We start from the raw sequence: 17375 nt of genomic DNA, 5'->3' as shown, positions 1-17375 counted from the left end.
CTGGTGATCAGGAAAGCTCTGTAGTCCCAGAGGCAAGCTCTCAAGAGCCCAGGCAATTTCCCACCTGAAGTACACAGACGCTCACAGGTCCCAATCTGATCTCTTCTCTCCTGACACCATCGCCAATGAAGTAACCACACCTAAGGAAAGTCTACCTTAGGCAAAAGAGAACCCAAATATCTCATTAGTTTCTTTTGGGGCATAAGCCATCACTGGGCAAAGGCAGCCATGTCTTATAGTTCATGCTCTCATATAAAACTGTTATCATTTTCTTGAAAATTTCATTCCTAAAACAAACTCTTATTGCTAACCCAATGAGGTTTCTTCAAAAAAGTGGTCTCTTTGGTGGGAGCATCACAGGTGTTGCAACCTCCCTCCTGCCCGCCCGCTCCAAGTGCTACCTGCTCCCAAGCTCCAAGCTACCTCACCTTCTGGGTGAGGGCCTGGATCCTGTCCACTAGACATTCATTTAGGATCTCCTGACTTTTAAAAACCTGGCTAGAGGAACAGAAAGGTAAGGAAAATGTGTGAAGGAGCTTAGTCCAGGTTGGCCTAACGAGACTGGAGGGAGCCTGTGCCAGCTGGCAGGTCAGGGTAACCTGAGGATAATCACCACAATGGCAGTGGAGGAAGGGACTTTCTGTCAGCTGCTGGGAGTCTCACAGCCAGACCAGCAGAAGGCAAGGGTTAGGCAAAGGTGAGAGAACTGTGGAAAGGATACTGAGCCAGTCAGTGTCAGTATCTGCAATTCAACAAACACTTACTGAGCACCTACAATGTGCGTGCACTCTGCAGGGCATCAGGTAAGAAAGGAGTAACACACACTACCCGACTTTGAAGCCATCACACAATTACATCTCACTGTGATGTGACAGAGGAAAAATGGAACCGAGAAAGCATGACGTGCGCTTGATACTTCAATGGTCAGGGAAGGCTTCATGGAGGAAGTGACAGTGAGTCCTGGAGCACAGCGAAGAACCACTCAAACAAAGTGATGAGAAGTGCGAATAGGGTCTAAATTCAAATACTTTTCTCCAACTCTAACCTTTCTTCTGGCAGACTTAAGCTAATTAAGCTTGAAGATTACAGCTAATTGAGGAGACTGTTTTCTTACTATGGCCTAAAGACTCAGCTATAAAGAGTGTGTGATCTTATTCTTCTTAGATTAGGGAGTGAGTCCTGAGGTTTGAAAAAAAAAAAGGAAAAAAAAGTTTGCCTCTGGGATACAAGACACATAGAAAATGCAATTTATAATTCAAGGCTTGAGCAGGCACCGAGGTCTATTCCAGGGCACGAAAGCCATGATTGAGAGTATGCTGATATGCTCCAGAAGTATGTGAGATGCTCTGAGGAGGATGTCAGATTTCAAAGTGAGCTGGAACATGTGAGCCTGTCAACAATCTTGGCAGGCACAATACCCTTGAATTTCTTAGGACTGAGGGGACAGGAAGGGGATAAATAGGTTTGGACTCTTAAATTTTTTTTTTTTCCAACGTTTTTTATTTATTTTTGGGACAGAGAGAGACAGAGCATGAACGGGGGAGGGGCAGAGAGAGAGGGAGACACAGAATCGGAAACAGGCTCCAGGCTCCGAGCCATCAGCCCAGAGCCTGACGCGGGGCTCAAACTCACGGACCGCGAGATCGTGACCTGGCTGAAGTCGGTCGCTTAACCGATTGCGCCACCCAGGCACCCCTAAATAGGTTTGGACTCTTAACCATGGATCACAACTTAAAAGGCTTCATGACCTAGGTATTCCCAGGAAGAGGAGGGAATGACAAACACCTTTAGCCTTATCTAGGCAACAACTACCTACCCCTCTCTTACCCACTAAGACAAATGTAAGGGGGATTTCACGAGTTATTTCTCAGAATAGACTAGTTCAGCAAGATAGGCAAGTGATTCCCCTTCTTGGAGTGCACGAATACACCCATGCATGCTCAGGCTTGGACAGCATGGCACAGTGAGCTACAGGTCTGTTTTGAAGCCCACACAACCCCCACTGTAACAGTCTTAAAAGGATCAATTAGTTCTTGGGCCCAACAATTTAACCTGGAAGCTAGGGAGCAGAGAGGAAAGCTACACAGATGTCCATGTGCACACGGCACACACACATACTCGTGTGAACAACGGGAGATTAATGATATGGAGCAGGGACTGGCAAATTATAGCCTGCCGGCCAAATCCAACCCACTCCCTGTTTGGCCAATAGAACGTTCTTGGAAAATAACCATGTCTACTTGCTTACATATTGTCTATAGCTGCTTTCAGGCTAGAACAGCACAGCTGACTGGATGACCTGCAAAACTTAAGATATCTACCCTGACCTTTGTAGAAAAAGTTTGCCAAAAAAAAAAAAGTTTGCCAACCCCTGAAATAGAGAAAATAGAGGGGAAAAAAAATCAATGAAATCAAAAGCTTCTTCTCTGAAAAGATCAATTAAGTTGATAAACCTCTAGCCAGACTGAACAGGAACAAAGGAATCACCAACTAAAAGAACAAAAGGGGAGACAAAATGCAAAGAATACTACAGACTTTAAAAAGGTAAGAGAATATTATGAAATACTTTATGTTAATAAATTTGAAAAAGATGAAACGGACAAATTCTTGAAGGACGCAAAATACCAAAGCTCACTCAAGAAGAAATAGGTAACATGAATATTCCTCCTTCTGTAAAAGAAATAGAATTTAGCTAAACACGTTTCCACAAAAGAAATACAATGTTCCAGATGGCTTCACTGGTATATTCCACCAAAATTTAAGAAAGAAAGAATACCAATTCGTCACAAATTCCTTACAAAAACTGAGGAGGGAATGCCTTCACCTCATTCCCTGAGGCAAGCATTCCCCAATAATCAAATATCAATATTAACATCAGATAAAGACATCACAAGCTATACAGCATTATCTCTCATGAATATAGATGTGAAGCATTTCTTACCAAATTTCAGTAAATTGAATCCAACAAAATATGTCAAGAATAAGACATGATGACATTAATATGGTGTACCTCTCCATTTATTTAGGTATTTAATTTTTTTCATTATCAGTGTTTTGAAGTTTCCAGCATAGAGATCCTGCACATATTTGGTGAGATATATACATAAGTATATCATGGTTTCTGAGCTACTATAAATGGTACTGTTTCTAGAATTTCAAATTCTACTTGTTCACACCACTATATTCAAAATACAATAGCTTTTTGTAATCATCAAGGCAGTATGGTACTGGTACAAGAACAGACACTCAGATCAATGTAATAGAATAGAGCACCCAGAAATGGACCCACAAACGTATGGGCAACTAATCTTTGACAAAGCAGGAAAGACTATCGAACGGAATAAAGACAGTCTCTTCAGCAAGTGGTGCTGGGAAAACTGGACAGCGACATGCAGGAGAATGAACCTGGACCACTTCCTTACACCACACACAAAAATAAACTCAAAGTGGATGAAAGACCTCAATGTAAGACAGGAAGCCATCAAAATCCTCCAGGAGAAAGCAGGCAAAAACCTCTTTCATCTTGCCCGCAGCAATTTCTTACTCAACACGTCTCCAGAGGCAAGGGAAACAAAAGCAAAAATGAACTACTGGGACCTCATCAAAATAAAAAGCTTCTGCACGGCGAAGCAAACAATCAGCAAAACTAAAAGGCAACCAACAGAATGGGAGAAGATATTCGCAAATGACATATCAGATAAAGGGTTAGTATCCAAAATCTACAAAGAACTTATCAAACTCAACACCCAAAAAACAAATAATCCAGTGAAGATATGGGCAAAAGACATGAATAGACACTTCTCCAAAGAAGACATCCAGATGGCCAACAGACACATGAAAAAATGCTCCACATCACTCATCATCAGGGAAATACAAATCAAAACCACAAAGAGATACCACCTCACACCTGTCAGAATGGCTAACATTAACAACTCAGGCAACAAAAGATGTTGGCGAGGATGCAGAGAAAGAGGATCTCTTTTGCACTGTTGGTGGGAATGCAAGCTGGTGCAGCCACTCTGGAAAACAGTATGGAGGTTCCTCAAAAAACTAAAAATAGAACTACACATGCACCCCCCATGCTTATAGCAGCACTATCAACAATAGTCAAATTATGGAAAGAGCCCAAATGTCCATCGATGGAGGAATGGATAAAGAAGATGTGGTATGTGTGTACACACACACACACACACACACACACACACACACTGGAGTATTACTCGGCAATCAAAAAGAATGAAATTTTGCCATTTGCAACTACATGGATAGAACTGGAGGGTATTATGCTAAGCAAAATTAGTCAGAGAAAGACAAATATCATATGACTTTACTCATATGAGGACTTTAAGAGACAAAACAGATGAATATAAGGGAAGGGAAACAAAAATAAAAACAGGGAGGGGGACAAAACAAAAGAGACTCATAAATATGGAGAACAAACTGAGGATTGTTGGAGGGGTTGTGGGAGGGGGGATGGGCTAAATGGGTAAGGGGCATTAAGGAATCTACTCCCGAAATCACTGTTTCACTATATGCTAACTAATTTGGATGTAAATTTTAAAAAGTAAAAAAATAAAATTAAAAAAAATACAATAGCTTTCTCTATCTCGTAGCCTTGGCAAATTCATTGATTAGTTCTAACTTTTTTTGATGAGTCCATGGCATTTTCTATCAAGGCATTCATGTTGTCTGGGAATAGTTTTATTTCTTCCTTTCCAATCTACATGCCTTTTATTTCTTTTTCTTGCCTTATTGCACTTGGTAGCAACTCCAGAGGCTGCTGAATAAGACTGGGAAGAATGGACATACTTGTCTTGCTCCCAATAGAAGGACAGTGATAGATATGTTCACTATCTTGATTGTGGTGACCACTTCATGGTATATACCTATGTCAACATATCACAGTATACACTTCAAATATATGTAGCTTATTGGATGTCAATATACCTCAAGAAAGAAAACGACATTATCAGATAATGTCGGAGAAGAATTAAACTTCCAGCTAACAACCAGACAGTTTAAGCCTCCCATCATCACCTACCCACTCCCAGACCATCACCAAGATCTATATGAAGAGTATAATTTGAGTCCTGACAGAACACATGACTGTTATTGTTTTTTTGTTGTTTTTTTTTTTTTGGCCCTCATCCAAATCTTGCCTCAACTTTTTGTCTTGCTACACTTTTCAAGTTAAAGGAATTCTATCTAGGTGAGGCGTTTTTATAGACAAAATGGACACCTATGCTCTTCAGGTAGAATATTTTGAACAATGCATCTTCTTCATTGTTGTGTTCAATAGATCACATTCAACCTAATTTCAGTGATGCCTATGAGATTAGTTTTTCTGTGTTAAATTTTTATCAATAAACAAAGTTGTTTATTATTGAATTTTAAGAGAAATCAGCTACCATGTCCATCTTAAATCACTTTGTCAAATATTTTTGCCTTTTTTGCTCACAAATTCAATCACAGCCCCCACATTCTACCACTCTTACTTCCTGGACTGTTCTGAAGCCTGAGGAATTACTCTCACTCAGGAACAAAGAGAATGCGGAGCATGGGCCCTGCACTTAGACTCTAGGTTCAACTCTCCACTGATGACCTTGGGCAGGTTTCCTCCACGCATGAAAGTGTACAGCTCAATGAATTTTGAAAGTGAACACACCATGTAGCCAACATCTATGTCAGAGAGTTGAACATTACCATTGCCTCAGATCTTGTATTAGAAATTTAAGTTTGTAGGTGACCTTTCTTTTTATGACAAAACATACACTATGTTAAAGATCCTATAATAAATCCCAGGAAATACAGAAAAGTAATTCCCAAACTGTCCCCTGATGAATGCAGGGTCTCTGTATTTTTATGCCTACCCTAAACCTGCCGTACTGAAACAAAACAGAAAGTAGAAGTATGGCATAGGAATAAAGAACAGGGATGTATTAGAGTTAAAAAAATGAAAAACGACTCCACCATAAGGGATTATTTTATCAGGGTGTCACAGGAGTTTCAGTTCAGTGCATGGTGGATACAGAAAGCTGGAAATGATGAGTCCTGGAAAGTGGATTCACTCTGGGATGATCAAAGGTGATATCCCTATATATACAGGGACAGTGTGCACAGTGCATGACACAGAGGGTGAAACTACAGACTCTGGTAATGTTTTCTTCTATTCTGGGAGGAAGAATTCTTGAAGACAGTTTCAGGGGTGATGGAGGATCTTTCTTCTCAAATCTTTCTGGTCTCTACAGCACCTCTGATCTCAGCAATCTATCTTTCGCAGATCTGAATATTCAGGAGACTCCTAATGAGGCTCCTTCTTGATATTCACACGTGGAAGATTTTCCTCAGGGGAAAATAAAAGGGGGTGGGGGGACACATACCTGCTCTTTGACCTCAATGTTATGCTCTCCTTCCAGAATAAGGGTGACGGCTTGCATAATTTGCTTCCCATGTGTACTCATTATTTTATCTATATGCTGCAAAATAATGGAAAACCCATAATTATTATCTGGGGAACAGAGAAAAACACCATAGAAAAGAACAGAAAGCTTCTCAAAGTTAAACAATATAATACATAACTGCTTGAAAGAGAACTGCATATAGAACTAGATACCAACGGATAGTGTTTATCATAGTATAAAACTGCATTTTGCCTTCTCTCTCCCTCTCCCTCTATATATGTGTACACATATATAGAGATATACATTATGTACACACACATACATATATATTTTACATTTTTCTGGATGACTTGAAGATAAAGAGAACACAGACTTGGCCTGATAGAATACAGGACTGCAATCACTGGGGATCCTCAAGCCCAAAGATATTAAAGAAAAAGGAATTTTAAAAATGTATGGGGAACGGGGAGAAGCCAGAGACATGGAAAATATGGCACAGATTTACTAACACCCTGGCGCACAAATGTACGAATAAGGCTCAGAAAACAAGTGAGGCACAAAGGAACCACCATGGTTCATCTACCTGAATGTCACTGACACTGTTGTTCATGGAACATTAGAGAACAAGGAGAGGGACCCCACGAGGCTCAGCCTCTCCTGCTTTGACATATACCCACTGTTCCCCATGCTGACATCTTCAGAGGTCAATCCAGTCAATGTTGGCAGGGTGAGGAGCTATCTATGGAACAGCACTGAGGATTCTTTAAAGGGAAAGAAACAGAGGCCCCAGAGGTAAGTGATTTAGGCAGATGAGAAAACCCACTCTGGCCAGCAAACCAAGTAAGAATAAAGTGACATATCAAGGCCAGCTCACATCTAGCATGGAGTAAGGAGAGGGAGACAGGACAGGCAGTGGAGGAGTGGAGGGTCAGGTGGCTTTATGGTAAAGCAGCTCCCAGAACACCTATGCAAGTGATATTGATACTAACTTCAAACTTCTTTGGAAAGGGGCAGCATTTGAATCACTTCTGGGCAGATATCGATGGGAACAGTGAGGGTGGGCAACGTTTCGCACTGCATATGCAGGGGTAGTTCATCTGGAAACCTGGATGATTTTACTTACAGGCCGAGTAGAGAGGAGATTTCTAAGAAGTCCCAATGTCTTCATCAGCACATTCAAATCTGAATCTGATAATAACCGGAAGAGCTGTTCAGTACTCAAGCTTCGTAAAATATCTGCTTTTATTTTTTGTTCAGCCTGAAATGCCATATTCTGAAAGGATTAAAGAAGTTTCAAGAATCATGCATAATTTGCTTTATTAAATTATATTTTAATAATAACTCTGATAATTTTCAAAGTAAAATTAAAAGCGGCAGAAATCCTTAAATTTAAGTCACATTATGTTTCTGAATCCTGTTAATCACCTATTAATTATATCAAGAGAAAAATAACTATAACTCCTATATACCCTCCTGTATAAGGAATATGACCACTTCCTGATAAGGGCATTTGAGTGTCTTAAGATTTGTCAAATAAATACAAAATCTACTGTTAGTTTTAAAAAATTATTCAATTTACTTAGACTAAAAAAGGAAAAAAACCCAAACAAAAAACCAGTTCACCCATTTCTCCCACCACTGCCTCTGGCAACCACCAATCTATCATCTGTATCTATGAGCTTAATTACTTTTGTTTTTTTAATTTTTATTTTTTAAATTTATTTTTGAGAGAGAGAGTGCAAGTAGGGAAGGGGCAGAGAGAGGGGGACAGAGGATCTGAAGTGGGCTCTGCACTAACAGCAGAGAGAGCTTGATGTGAGGCTTAAACTCACGAACTGTGAGATCATGACCTGAGCCCAAGTCAGATTCTCAACTGACTGAGCCACCCAGGCACCCCTGAGCTTGGTTACTTTCGAGAAATCTTTCTGGTTATCAAATTGCCTTCTGTGCACTTCAATAACAAAATTACTGCTAATGACTGTACTGTGCCACCCATTTTGAGAATAACTAAAAAGGACTTCCATATTATGGGTTCAAGTTAGTAGTGGATTTTGTTAACTTTACCAGTCCTGGAACACCTAGTATATTCACAGTACTATGCTAGGGTTGATATGGCTGGGCTATATTATATAGGAAGCTCTTCAAGGGGTAGGAGGTGAATCCAAATTACTAGCAACTCCAGATGGCTGGTGTCTATTTTGCTCCTTTTTCTCCTTCCTGCACAAATTATGGCTTACCCCAGCTTAACCTGAAGCTATAAAAACATCTGAAGAAAATAAAAACACAGCAAATTCCAAATAACTCGTAAATCAACTTCTGGTACAAAAATCTCTTGTAAACTACAGACTTATTATAGTACGTGGTTATTGCCCTACAGGAACTTATTTTTAATTAAGGAGCTAAGACATGCGAAAGATGAAGTTACCTAATGACACAAGGTGGCATGGCAGACTAAAAAGAGTACTGGGCTGTGTCACAAAGACCCAAGCCAGGGGCGCCTAGGTGGCTCAATCAGTTAAGCAACAGACTTCAGCTCAGGTCATGATTTCACGGTTCGTGAGTTGAGCCTTGCATCAGACTCTGTGCCGACAGCTCAGAGCCTGGAGCCTGCTTTGGAATCTGTGTCTCACTCTGTCTCTGACCCTTCCCTGCTCACACTCTGTTTCTCAAAAAAAAAAAAAAAAAAAAAAAAAAAAAGGAAAGCCTCAAGCCAAAGATGATTCCAGGATTTGATATTTGGTGGGCAGAGAAGAAAGCAGCAGCTGGTTATACAGTGACTAAGGAGAATAAGACAGTTAATATGGATGAGGAGTGGGATAAGTTCAATTTTCAACAGTAAATTGTACCTGTCAGGGAGGCCACAAATGAAGTCTCACAGGCCATTTAAGTGATAGACCCGGGAGACAAGGGGCAATTTTGTTTGGGTATATATATTTCAAAGTAACTTCTATTAGGGGGCGGTGAAACCATGAGAGTAGGTGAAGTCCCTGAAACTCAAGTGTAAAGGGAATTGGAACCTGGGTACTGAAACTGGGGAAACATTCCCTGAGAAAGAGGCTAAAAAGGTGGCTGGGAAGAAAGTGAGGTTAAAAAAAAAAAAAAAAAAAAAAAAAGCTAACTCCTGGGAAAGAGTCTCAAGAAAGAGAAGTGCTAACAGCTGATGCAAAGTTTAAGAGAAAAATACCCGAAACTACTGAATTCGGTGTTTGCTTAGAAGATGATTATTTCTATCACAAAGTTTGTCTGAAAAAACAGCAGATATACATGGAACAGGAAGAAGAATGAGTCTGAAACAGGTTCAGAACCTTTTGTCATCACTTATTACTTGTGACAACCTGGAGGATTCATTTACCCTCCAAGTCCCAGTTTCCCAATTATAAAGTGGATATAAACCAATATAACTCAAAATAAGAATCAGAGATAAAACACAGTGCTTAGTGTCTGATGCATAGTAACTAAATTGTAACTACAATAATTATATTTGAAGAAATCCGTGTAGGATTTTCATTTTCAATTTCAACAAATTTTATTTTAGTAAATCTTAAGGAAAAATGGTTATTGACTTCATAGTTACAAAGTTTTATAATTTAGATTATCACAAATTATTTACTAGAAGTTGTTAAGAAATTATTAAGCACTTATGCATTGTTCTGTTACACTGGGCAAGTTACTTAATCACTCTGTGCTTGAGTTTACTTGTCTGTGAAATATGAATACTCCCGGCTTATCTTATTTCAGAGTTGTTATAAAGAGCAAAGGAGACATGAAAGGGCTTTGTAAAGCAGGTAGCTTAAGGCAGGTATCAATATATTCATGATAAGGAAAATTGGCTTTCTCCATGTTTGATGTCCAGTTTCAACATGTATCCACTTTCCTTAATGATAAAATGGGAGAACTGTGGCACCCAGTGGACGTGCAACTTGTTTATATTCAAATCTGAAAGTTGACTACTCAGTCTTCCAGGTCCTCGGTCATTAGAAAACTGGGCCAAAATAACATTTTTTAAAAAGCAGATTGCAGACATTTCAAAGTACACATTCTTTAGTTTTTACTTTGATAACAGCTCCATTCTCTTTGTAAATGATGACATATATAAAAGAACAAAACATACCATTAAAGCCCAAATTCCATTCACTCGCAAAGCGGGATTTTCACTTTGGGTTAATCCACAAAGTAGTTCCACAGCTCCAGATTCTAAAATTGGCTATGATTGGAAAGGAAAAATGCAGTTTTAAAGTCAGGTTTGCGACTGAATGTATATATACCCTGGCACTCTGTCTATGGTTTCTTTCCTACTCTCACCCAACTCCAAGCAACTTTCACAAGGATACAAAAATTACCTTGAGAAGGGCAAGAACAGTTCTTCTCTTAATAATTCCAACACTAAAAATAGTCCCAGTCATTTCTCTTTTCTATGTAGTTCTGAAAGACTCCGGAGTTGTCTTAATTTCTGTACATTCCACACATGACCTTATGATTCCACTATCTAATTCCACATTCTCATGCTCACCGTCATTTGAGATGCTCACTCCCTGCCTGCTGCACACATGTATCCCACGTGTTCTTAACCTGCTGGGACTATGACAACATGGTGGCTTAGACGGAACTTACATAACCAAACTCTTCTTTCCAGATTGTCAGTGTTATTCCAAACATGCCGCAGAACCCATCTTTTAGAACTACTGTCAGGACTACCTATGAATGGTACGAACAAAACTGCCACATACTTTTAGAATCATGCCACGTTTTACATCTAACATAGCATACTTTATTACTTAGGATCCTTGGCTGAAAACAGGTTTAATAATTTCTAAAAAAAAAAAAAATTCACACCTTAGAGGAAAGATCTACTGTCACCGAAGAATGCTTAAAAGGCTACCTTTCAAGTGGGTTCCAGAACTGTCTTAAGCAATTCAGACTTACACAGGGGAAAAAAAGGGCAGTGCTTTTCAAAAACTTTTGGAAAAGGGTACACATTCCTCCACTTGTACAAATTGGTTTTTTTCTTTTTGAAACCTTTTTTGAGTATGGTGGACACAAAATATTACATTGTTTCAGTTGTACAACAGTGATTCAACAATTTTATATATACATCATGCTATGTGTACAGCCCGTCACCATATGATGCTATTACAATACCTGTCACTCCTGAGACTTACTCGTTCCACAACTAGAAGCCTGTGTCTCCCAATTCCCTTTCATCCATTTTGCCCATCTCCCCACCTCCTGTTTTGTTTGTTTTTTATTTGGAAGTAACTTCAAACTCATAAAGCGGCAAGAATAGTATAAGGTACTTCCACTTATTCTTTTCCCAGATTCAACAATTTTTAACGTTTTGCTGTGTTTGCTGCATCATTATCTCTCTCCTTCTGTATGCCCATATCCACATTTACCTTTTTCCGAACAATTTGAAAGTAGAGCATATACCCCTCATACTTCAATATGTATTTCCTAAGTACGAAGATGTTCTCTTAGATAACTACAGAGCAGTTACCAAATTCAGAGAAATTAACGTTAAAACAATACTTTTATCAAATCTATAGTCTGTGTGTCAATTTTGTCAACTAGCCTAATAAATGCTTTTATAGCATTTCCTTCCCTTGCAGTTCAGGGTCCAGTTTATTTTTAATATTAAAAAAATGGGGGCACCTGAGAGGCTCAGTTGTTAAGCATCTACTCTTGATTTTGGCTCAGGTCATGACCTCACGGTTCCTAAGTTCATGCCCTGTTCCACAGTGATAGGGCGGAGCCTGAATGGGATTCCCTCGCTCCATCTTTCTCTGCCCCTCCCCCGCTTGTGCACATGTGCATGCACGCTCCTTTTCTCAAAATAAACTTAAAAATTTTCTTTAATTAAAAAAAAAAAATCAATCACATTAATGATCCTATGCCTGAGCTCATCTACCTCACTTCTAACCAGACCCTGACTATATATTTGGAAGGTAGATCTGAGGCAACAGAAGAGCTGTTTGGGATGATAAATGGTATTACTGACTGCAATCAGATCATCATCATGCCAAGAACCCCAGGACCAGGGCAGAGAAAAACAGATGGAAACTATGGCATCCTGTCTAGACTTTCTCTTCCTTCAGAATAACTCCCAGTCTCTCCCCGTTTGTTCCAAGATTTCTGCTGGCTGAATAACTGTCTCTGAACCTCCACCTTGTTACTAAATGCCTTCCTAATTATAGTCAAAAGCCTACAGGTATTGCAATGCCAAAAAGAAACTCAACAAAAATGGAACTACTAAATAAAGGGTAGTGGCTAACCCTTGGCTCGCAACTGGGCAGACCAGAGATATTTTCACATAATAAAACTAACTTTATAAGGCTCCTTCCCTCCTTTATTAAAGCTTATTTTAGTTTTCCCTAGTCTAAAAACAATACATACACATGTAATTTGTAAAATGTATAAAAGGGAAAAAATATTCCCACTTGCAATCCCTCCCCAAACAACTACCATTAACATTAAACATTAAAAAGATGATTTTCCAATGGCAGCAGTTATTTCCTTTAAACGATTTCCAATCCTGGTTTATAAAATTGAGTCTTCATTTATTCTTTAGTATATACAGTTTGAAAATAGTCTATTACTTTTGTAATTATTCCTTACATTTGCAGTTGTGGGCAGTTTAGGTTAACTGTAAGCTACAATATTTTTAAATGAGCTTCATATGCCAGACAGAAAAGGGAGAATAGGAAATTAAAACCGTATTTTGAAAAATGATTTAATTTGCATGCACACCCCTCATCAAACAATTCAGAAGTAGTTTTTAAACCCCAATCCTGCAATTTCAGTTAACTGCTGTGAAAATTATTTGACTAAGCTCTAGACTGGGCAAAGCCTAGGAAGAGAAATTGATACTAACCTCTTTGCTTGGAGAAAATTCAAGAAGAAGATTACATAGCATGGAGGATGCTACTACTAGGATTTCATCTGGTGCATTTTGTAAAACCTATGGAATTTAAAAAAGGGATGCTATTAATGCTTTGGAACAATGAAGGTGAGATCATAAGAACAAATGAGAACCAAACACAATTTATCTTGTAACGTGACTTTTCATATCAGAGAAAGAGTTAGGAAAGATCCACTTGATACCGTGTCAAACCTTACCCGGTGCTCTAATTATGACTAAGACCCTTGCACCTATCTTGCAGGAGAAGCTACAGCCCCACCGCCAGGATGGCAGGTGCTGCACAGAAAGAGACAAACACAAGTCAGGGAGGGGGTGCTCTATACGACAAGTGTGAACACCACAGGATGGCTTTGGGACAAGTTAGCTCCATTTACTCCATCACATCAGACCACTTATGAAACCACAAAGTTGCCCTAGGGCCTGAAACGTTCTGATGTATGTTGTCTCTAGAAGGACCTGTTTGACCAAGAGGATGGATGAGTCAAGCTACTACACAGCTAGGGCAATGTGGGGACTGGTTTTCAGCACTGGAATCACAGCCCTGGTCCCAACCCTAATCCACTTACTAGATGCTCAAGTTTACTTAAATATGCTCAAGTTTACCTAACCTCTCTGAGTCTCTGAATTGAGGAAAACTGTACTTCCTTCGTAGGACTTTTGAAGATTAAATGTGATACGGTGAATGTTAAGGGAAGCAACATGAGAATAAAGAACACAGACTTCCTGAATGCAAACTTCAGTTCCAACACTGAATAAGTATACTAATTCCTTGGCTGTAAAGTGGGGATAATGGTATTGTTGTGAGAATTAACATGTGAAAAAATTTTAGAACAGTAAATGGCACACAGAAATGCAAGTTTTTAAAGTTAATTTATTGTCATAACTGTTATCGTCCACCTATAACAGGTATGAAGTAAACAAACTGCCATGGACTCCCACTCAACTGGGAAGACAGCAAAGCACAATGACAAGTGTTAGTCACCATTAGCTGTTATCAGAACCTGTGGTTTCTAGCTTCTAAGAGAGAAGGCTTCAGAAACACCACCACTTATATGGAATATCCACTTCAACTAAATCCTCTGCATCAGCGATCAGATCAGGATTGGACTCATGATCCCAAAAGGAATCTTAGAAGATCTAGTTATACAAACTGGAAATGGATCATCGCAAAAAAAAAAAAAATTCAGAGTTAAACATGTTATCTGCTTTCATCAGCTAAATCAAGGCTGAAGTTCCCAAGAATAAGCAAGAATTACAAAATAGAAATAGTTCTTTTAAGATACCGCATTTTAACTCTCCTGTGCACCGTTACCTAGTTGATGAAGATCAAATCTCATATACTATGCATCCTGATCTCTGTGTTTGCCACAACCCCCTCTGAGATTATGTATCTTCCCTTTCCATATCCTTCCCTTCCTATATCCCTCAGGTACACGCCCTACCCGTTCTTTAAGCTCATCCCCATTCCACAAGCTCCCTTGAAGCCCTTCCAGTCAGAAGCTGTTCCATCTTCCTCTGAACACCTCCTGCCTTAGTTTCTGACCTTTCCTAGGACCCTTGTTACGGCCCACTATTCAAATTCTTTGTGCAGCCATGCCAATCTCCTTTGCTATTAACAAGTTTAAGCTTCTTAAAGGACTAATCTATCTATGGTCTAATTTATCCTGGCCCCTATCAACTGAATGGCAGTGAACAAAAGGGGTGCTCAAAGAATGTGAATTAATAAGAACAGGGGTGCCTGGGTGGCTCAGTTGGTTGAGTGTCCGACTTTGGCTCAGGTCATGATCTCAAGGCTTGTGAGTTTGAGCCCCGCGTCGGGCTCTGTGCTGACAGCTCAGAGCCTGGAGTCTGCTTCGGATTCTGTGTCTCCCTCCCTCTCTGGCCCTCCCTCGCTCATGCTCTGTCTGTTTCTCTCTCTCTCTCTCTCAAGAATAAATAAAACAGGGGCGCCTGGGTGGCGCAGTCGGTTAAGCGTCCGACTTCAGCCAGGTCACGATCTCGTGGTCCGTGAGTTCGAGCCCCGCGTCAGGCTCTGGGCTGATGGCTCAGAGCCTGGAGCCTGTTTCCGATTCTGTGTCTCCCTCTCTCTCTGCCCCTCCCCCGTTCATGCTCTGTCTCTCTCTGTCCCAAAAATAAATAAAAACGTTGAAGAATAAATAAAACATTTTAAAAAATTTAAAAAAAAGGAAAGCAATCATTTTGCAAAAATTATACTACTTAGAATCATTGGTAGAAATAAGTGAGTGCCTACCAAGGCTTTAAAAAGTTGCTTTAATAATTGACTTTAAAAATACTATACGTTGTTATATAGAGATTAATGCACTTTTATCGAGTTTTATTTTCAAATGAGGTAACAATGATAAAAACAGGATAGATTCTATGACAATTTTAAAAGCATTACTCAATGTAGTGTAAGATATAACACTGAAATTCAGAAGCAGACATCTAACACTGACTAAACAGAATTTCACCAAAATAAGGACAAAAAATGACAACAAATAAATTTTTAATTAAAATCAAATGCCTATTCTTCTATAGTTTGCTAACCAATAGTTGAAAACATAGCAAAGCAAAAGGGGAAAAAAATCAATAGCCATGCAAACAGCCTTTGAACAGAAACCTAAAAGTATCTGAAATAAATCAATGATTTACTTCTAAGCTTTTAGTATTACATTTTGTGCAACAAAGTAGTAGTTTGATACACTCACATGTACCCAAGTGAACGAAATCCTTCTACATGGCTCACCAAACCTTTGCCCAGGTAGAACTAGCTAGAAACAGCATGTTGTTCCACTTCTGATTCATATGAGCTGAGCAATTAGAGAAAATGGCTCCAGAGGAAATATTTGGGAATTATTTTGGGAAACAGCAAGGCATTAAAAAAAAAGAAAAAAAATCTTGAATGGACAGAATCAATGAATCCAGATTATGCTATGAAAAAGGTGCCATCTAAAAACAAGAGTGCCGATCGCAAAACAGCCTTCCTGAAGAGAGCACTGGTCCAACTCTTTCACCTGGTGCTAATACCCCACCCCTCTACCACAGTATGAAGACATCCTTATGCTTCCTACCTACATGGACCATACATAGTGTTTCTGCTCATGCTGTTCCTCCCTCTGGAAAATCCTCCCGCCTTCCTTTTTTCCCTCAAAGCCCCACTTCGTATGTTTCCTGCCTGAAGCCTCCCCTATTTCTACCACAATGATGTCTCTACTGTAACCTGAAGCTTTAAGATGAGAGCAAGTGGTCTGTAGTGTGCCCAGAGATTTTCATAGTAGGTACTGAAAAACAAAAAACAAAAACTTAAATAAAAAAAATTCTGTCAATTAAATGCAAGGTGTATGATGACTTAAAAAAAAAAAAAAAAAAAAATGGTGGACCAGAGACCAAGTTGACCTATGGTTCTGTAATATATCGGGGGGGCGGACATCAGCAGCCACCTGATGCCTAGTTGAAGTCTTGATTCAGACTTATTTGGCCTGAACGACTTTTTTGTTTTTGGCCCTCAAGGAAAGCTATAAGACCAAAGAAGTGATATTGGTGTAGAGAAGCAGAAGATAACACTGTGGTAAAAAAAATATCCAGGGATTCCCAAAAGACTAGGAACAAGTTATATCTCTAAATAGCTGATTTCTTTCCTTCTTATAATTAAAAATTACAAAGACTTTGGATCAAGTCTAAAGTGTAATAATACCAAACATACAAGGAGATAAGATGAAAAACTAAACTTTCATTTAAGAAAAGATAACTAGGCACCTGTTTCCCTGTCACACTTGAGATGCTGACCCTGGAAACAGGTTCAGCAGACCTTGAGATGCTTACAACATCAGATTTGAGGAGATAAATATTCAAAATGTTTTAAACAAACATCAGCCATGCTCCTAGACCGGGAGGGCGGTCAGCTACCTCAACTCACGAAAGACTCTGTGGGAATGGGTGCTGCTTGCTGCTTCTTACCTTCATTAAAGGTTTCCACACAGCATGATCCTGGAAACTGGTTCGAAGCTGCTGCACAGATCTAGATAAACTGTGCAAACATCTACAAAGAACAATCAAAA

General features: G+C 39.4%; 1 protein-coding gene across 3 annotated transcripts in view; it reads right to left on the bottom strand.

Moving 5' to 3' along the window:
• The window catches only part of ARMC8 (armadillo repeat containing 8), a 108658-nt gene that overhangs the window by 13290 nt on the left and 77993 nt on the right, over positions 1–17375 (bottom strand). For 2 of the 3 annotated variants that reach the window (XM_086674365.1, XM_086674367.1), the window contains 6 exons: positions 17275–17356; positions 13270–13356; positions 10513–10605; positions 7525–7674; positions 6381–6476; positions 65–151 (listed from right to left, as the gene is read on the bottom strand). In XM_086674365.1, the coding sequence (XP_086530491.1) occupies positions 65–151; positions 6381–6476; positions 7525–7674; positions 10513–10605; positions 13270–13356; positions 17275–17356 (595 nt within the window). The remainder of the gene's footprint in view (positions 1–64; positions 152–6380; positions 6477–7524; positions 7675–10512; positions 10606–13269; positions 13357–17274; positions 17357–17375) is intronic. The other variant, XM_086674366.1, reaches the window with a different exon arrangement.

Source organism: Puma concolor, chromosome C2 (assembly GCF_028749965.1).
Source record: "Puma concolor isolate L17-30 chromosome C2, mPumCon1.1.hap2, whole genome shotgun sequence".
NCBI lineage: Eukaryota > Metazoa > Chordata > Mammalia > Carnivora > Felidae > Puma > Puma concolor.
Note: the sequence above shows the minus strand (reverse complement) of the source record. Positions and strands in the feature narration are given on the sequence as shown.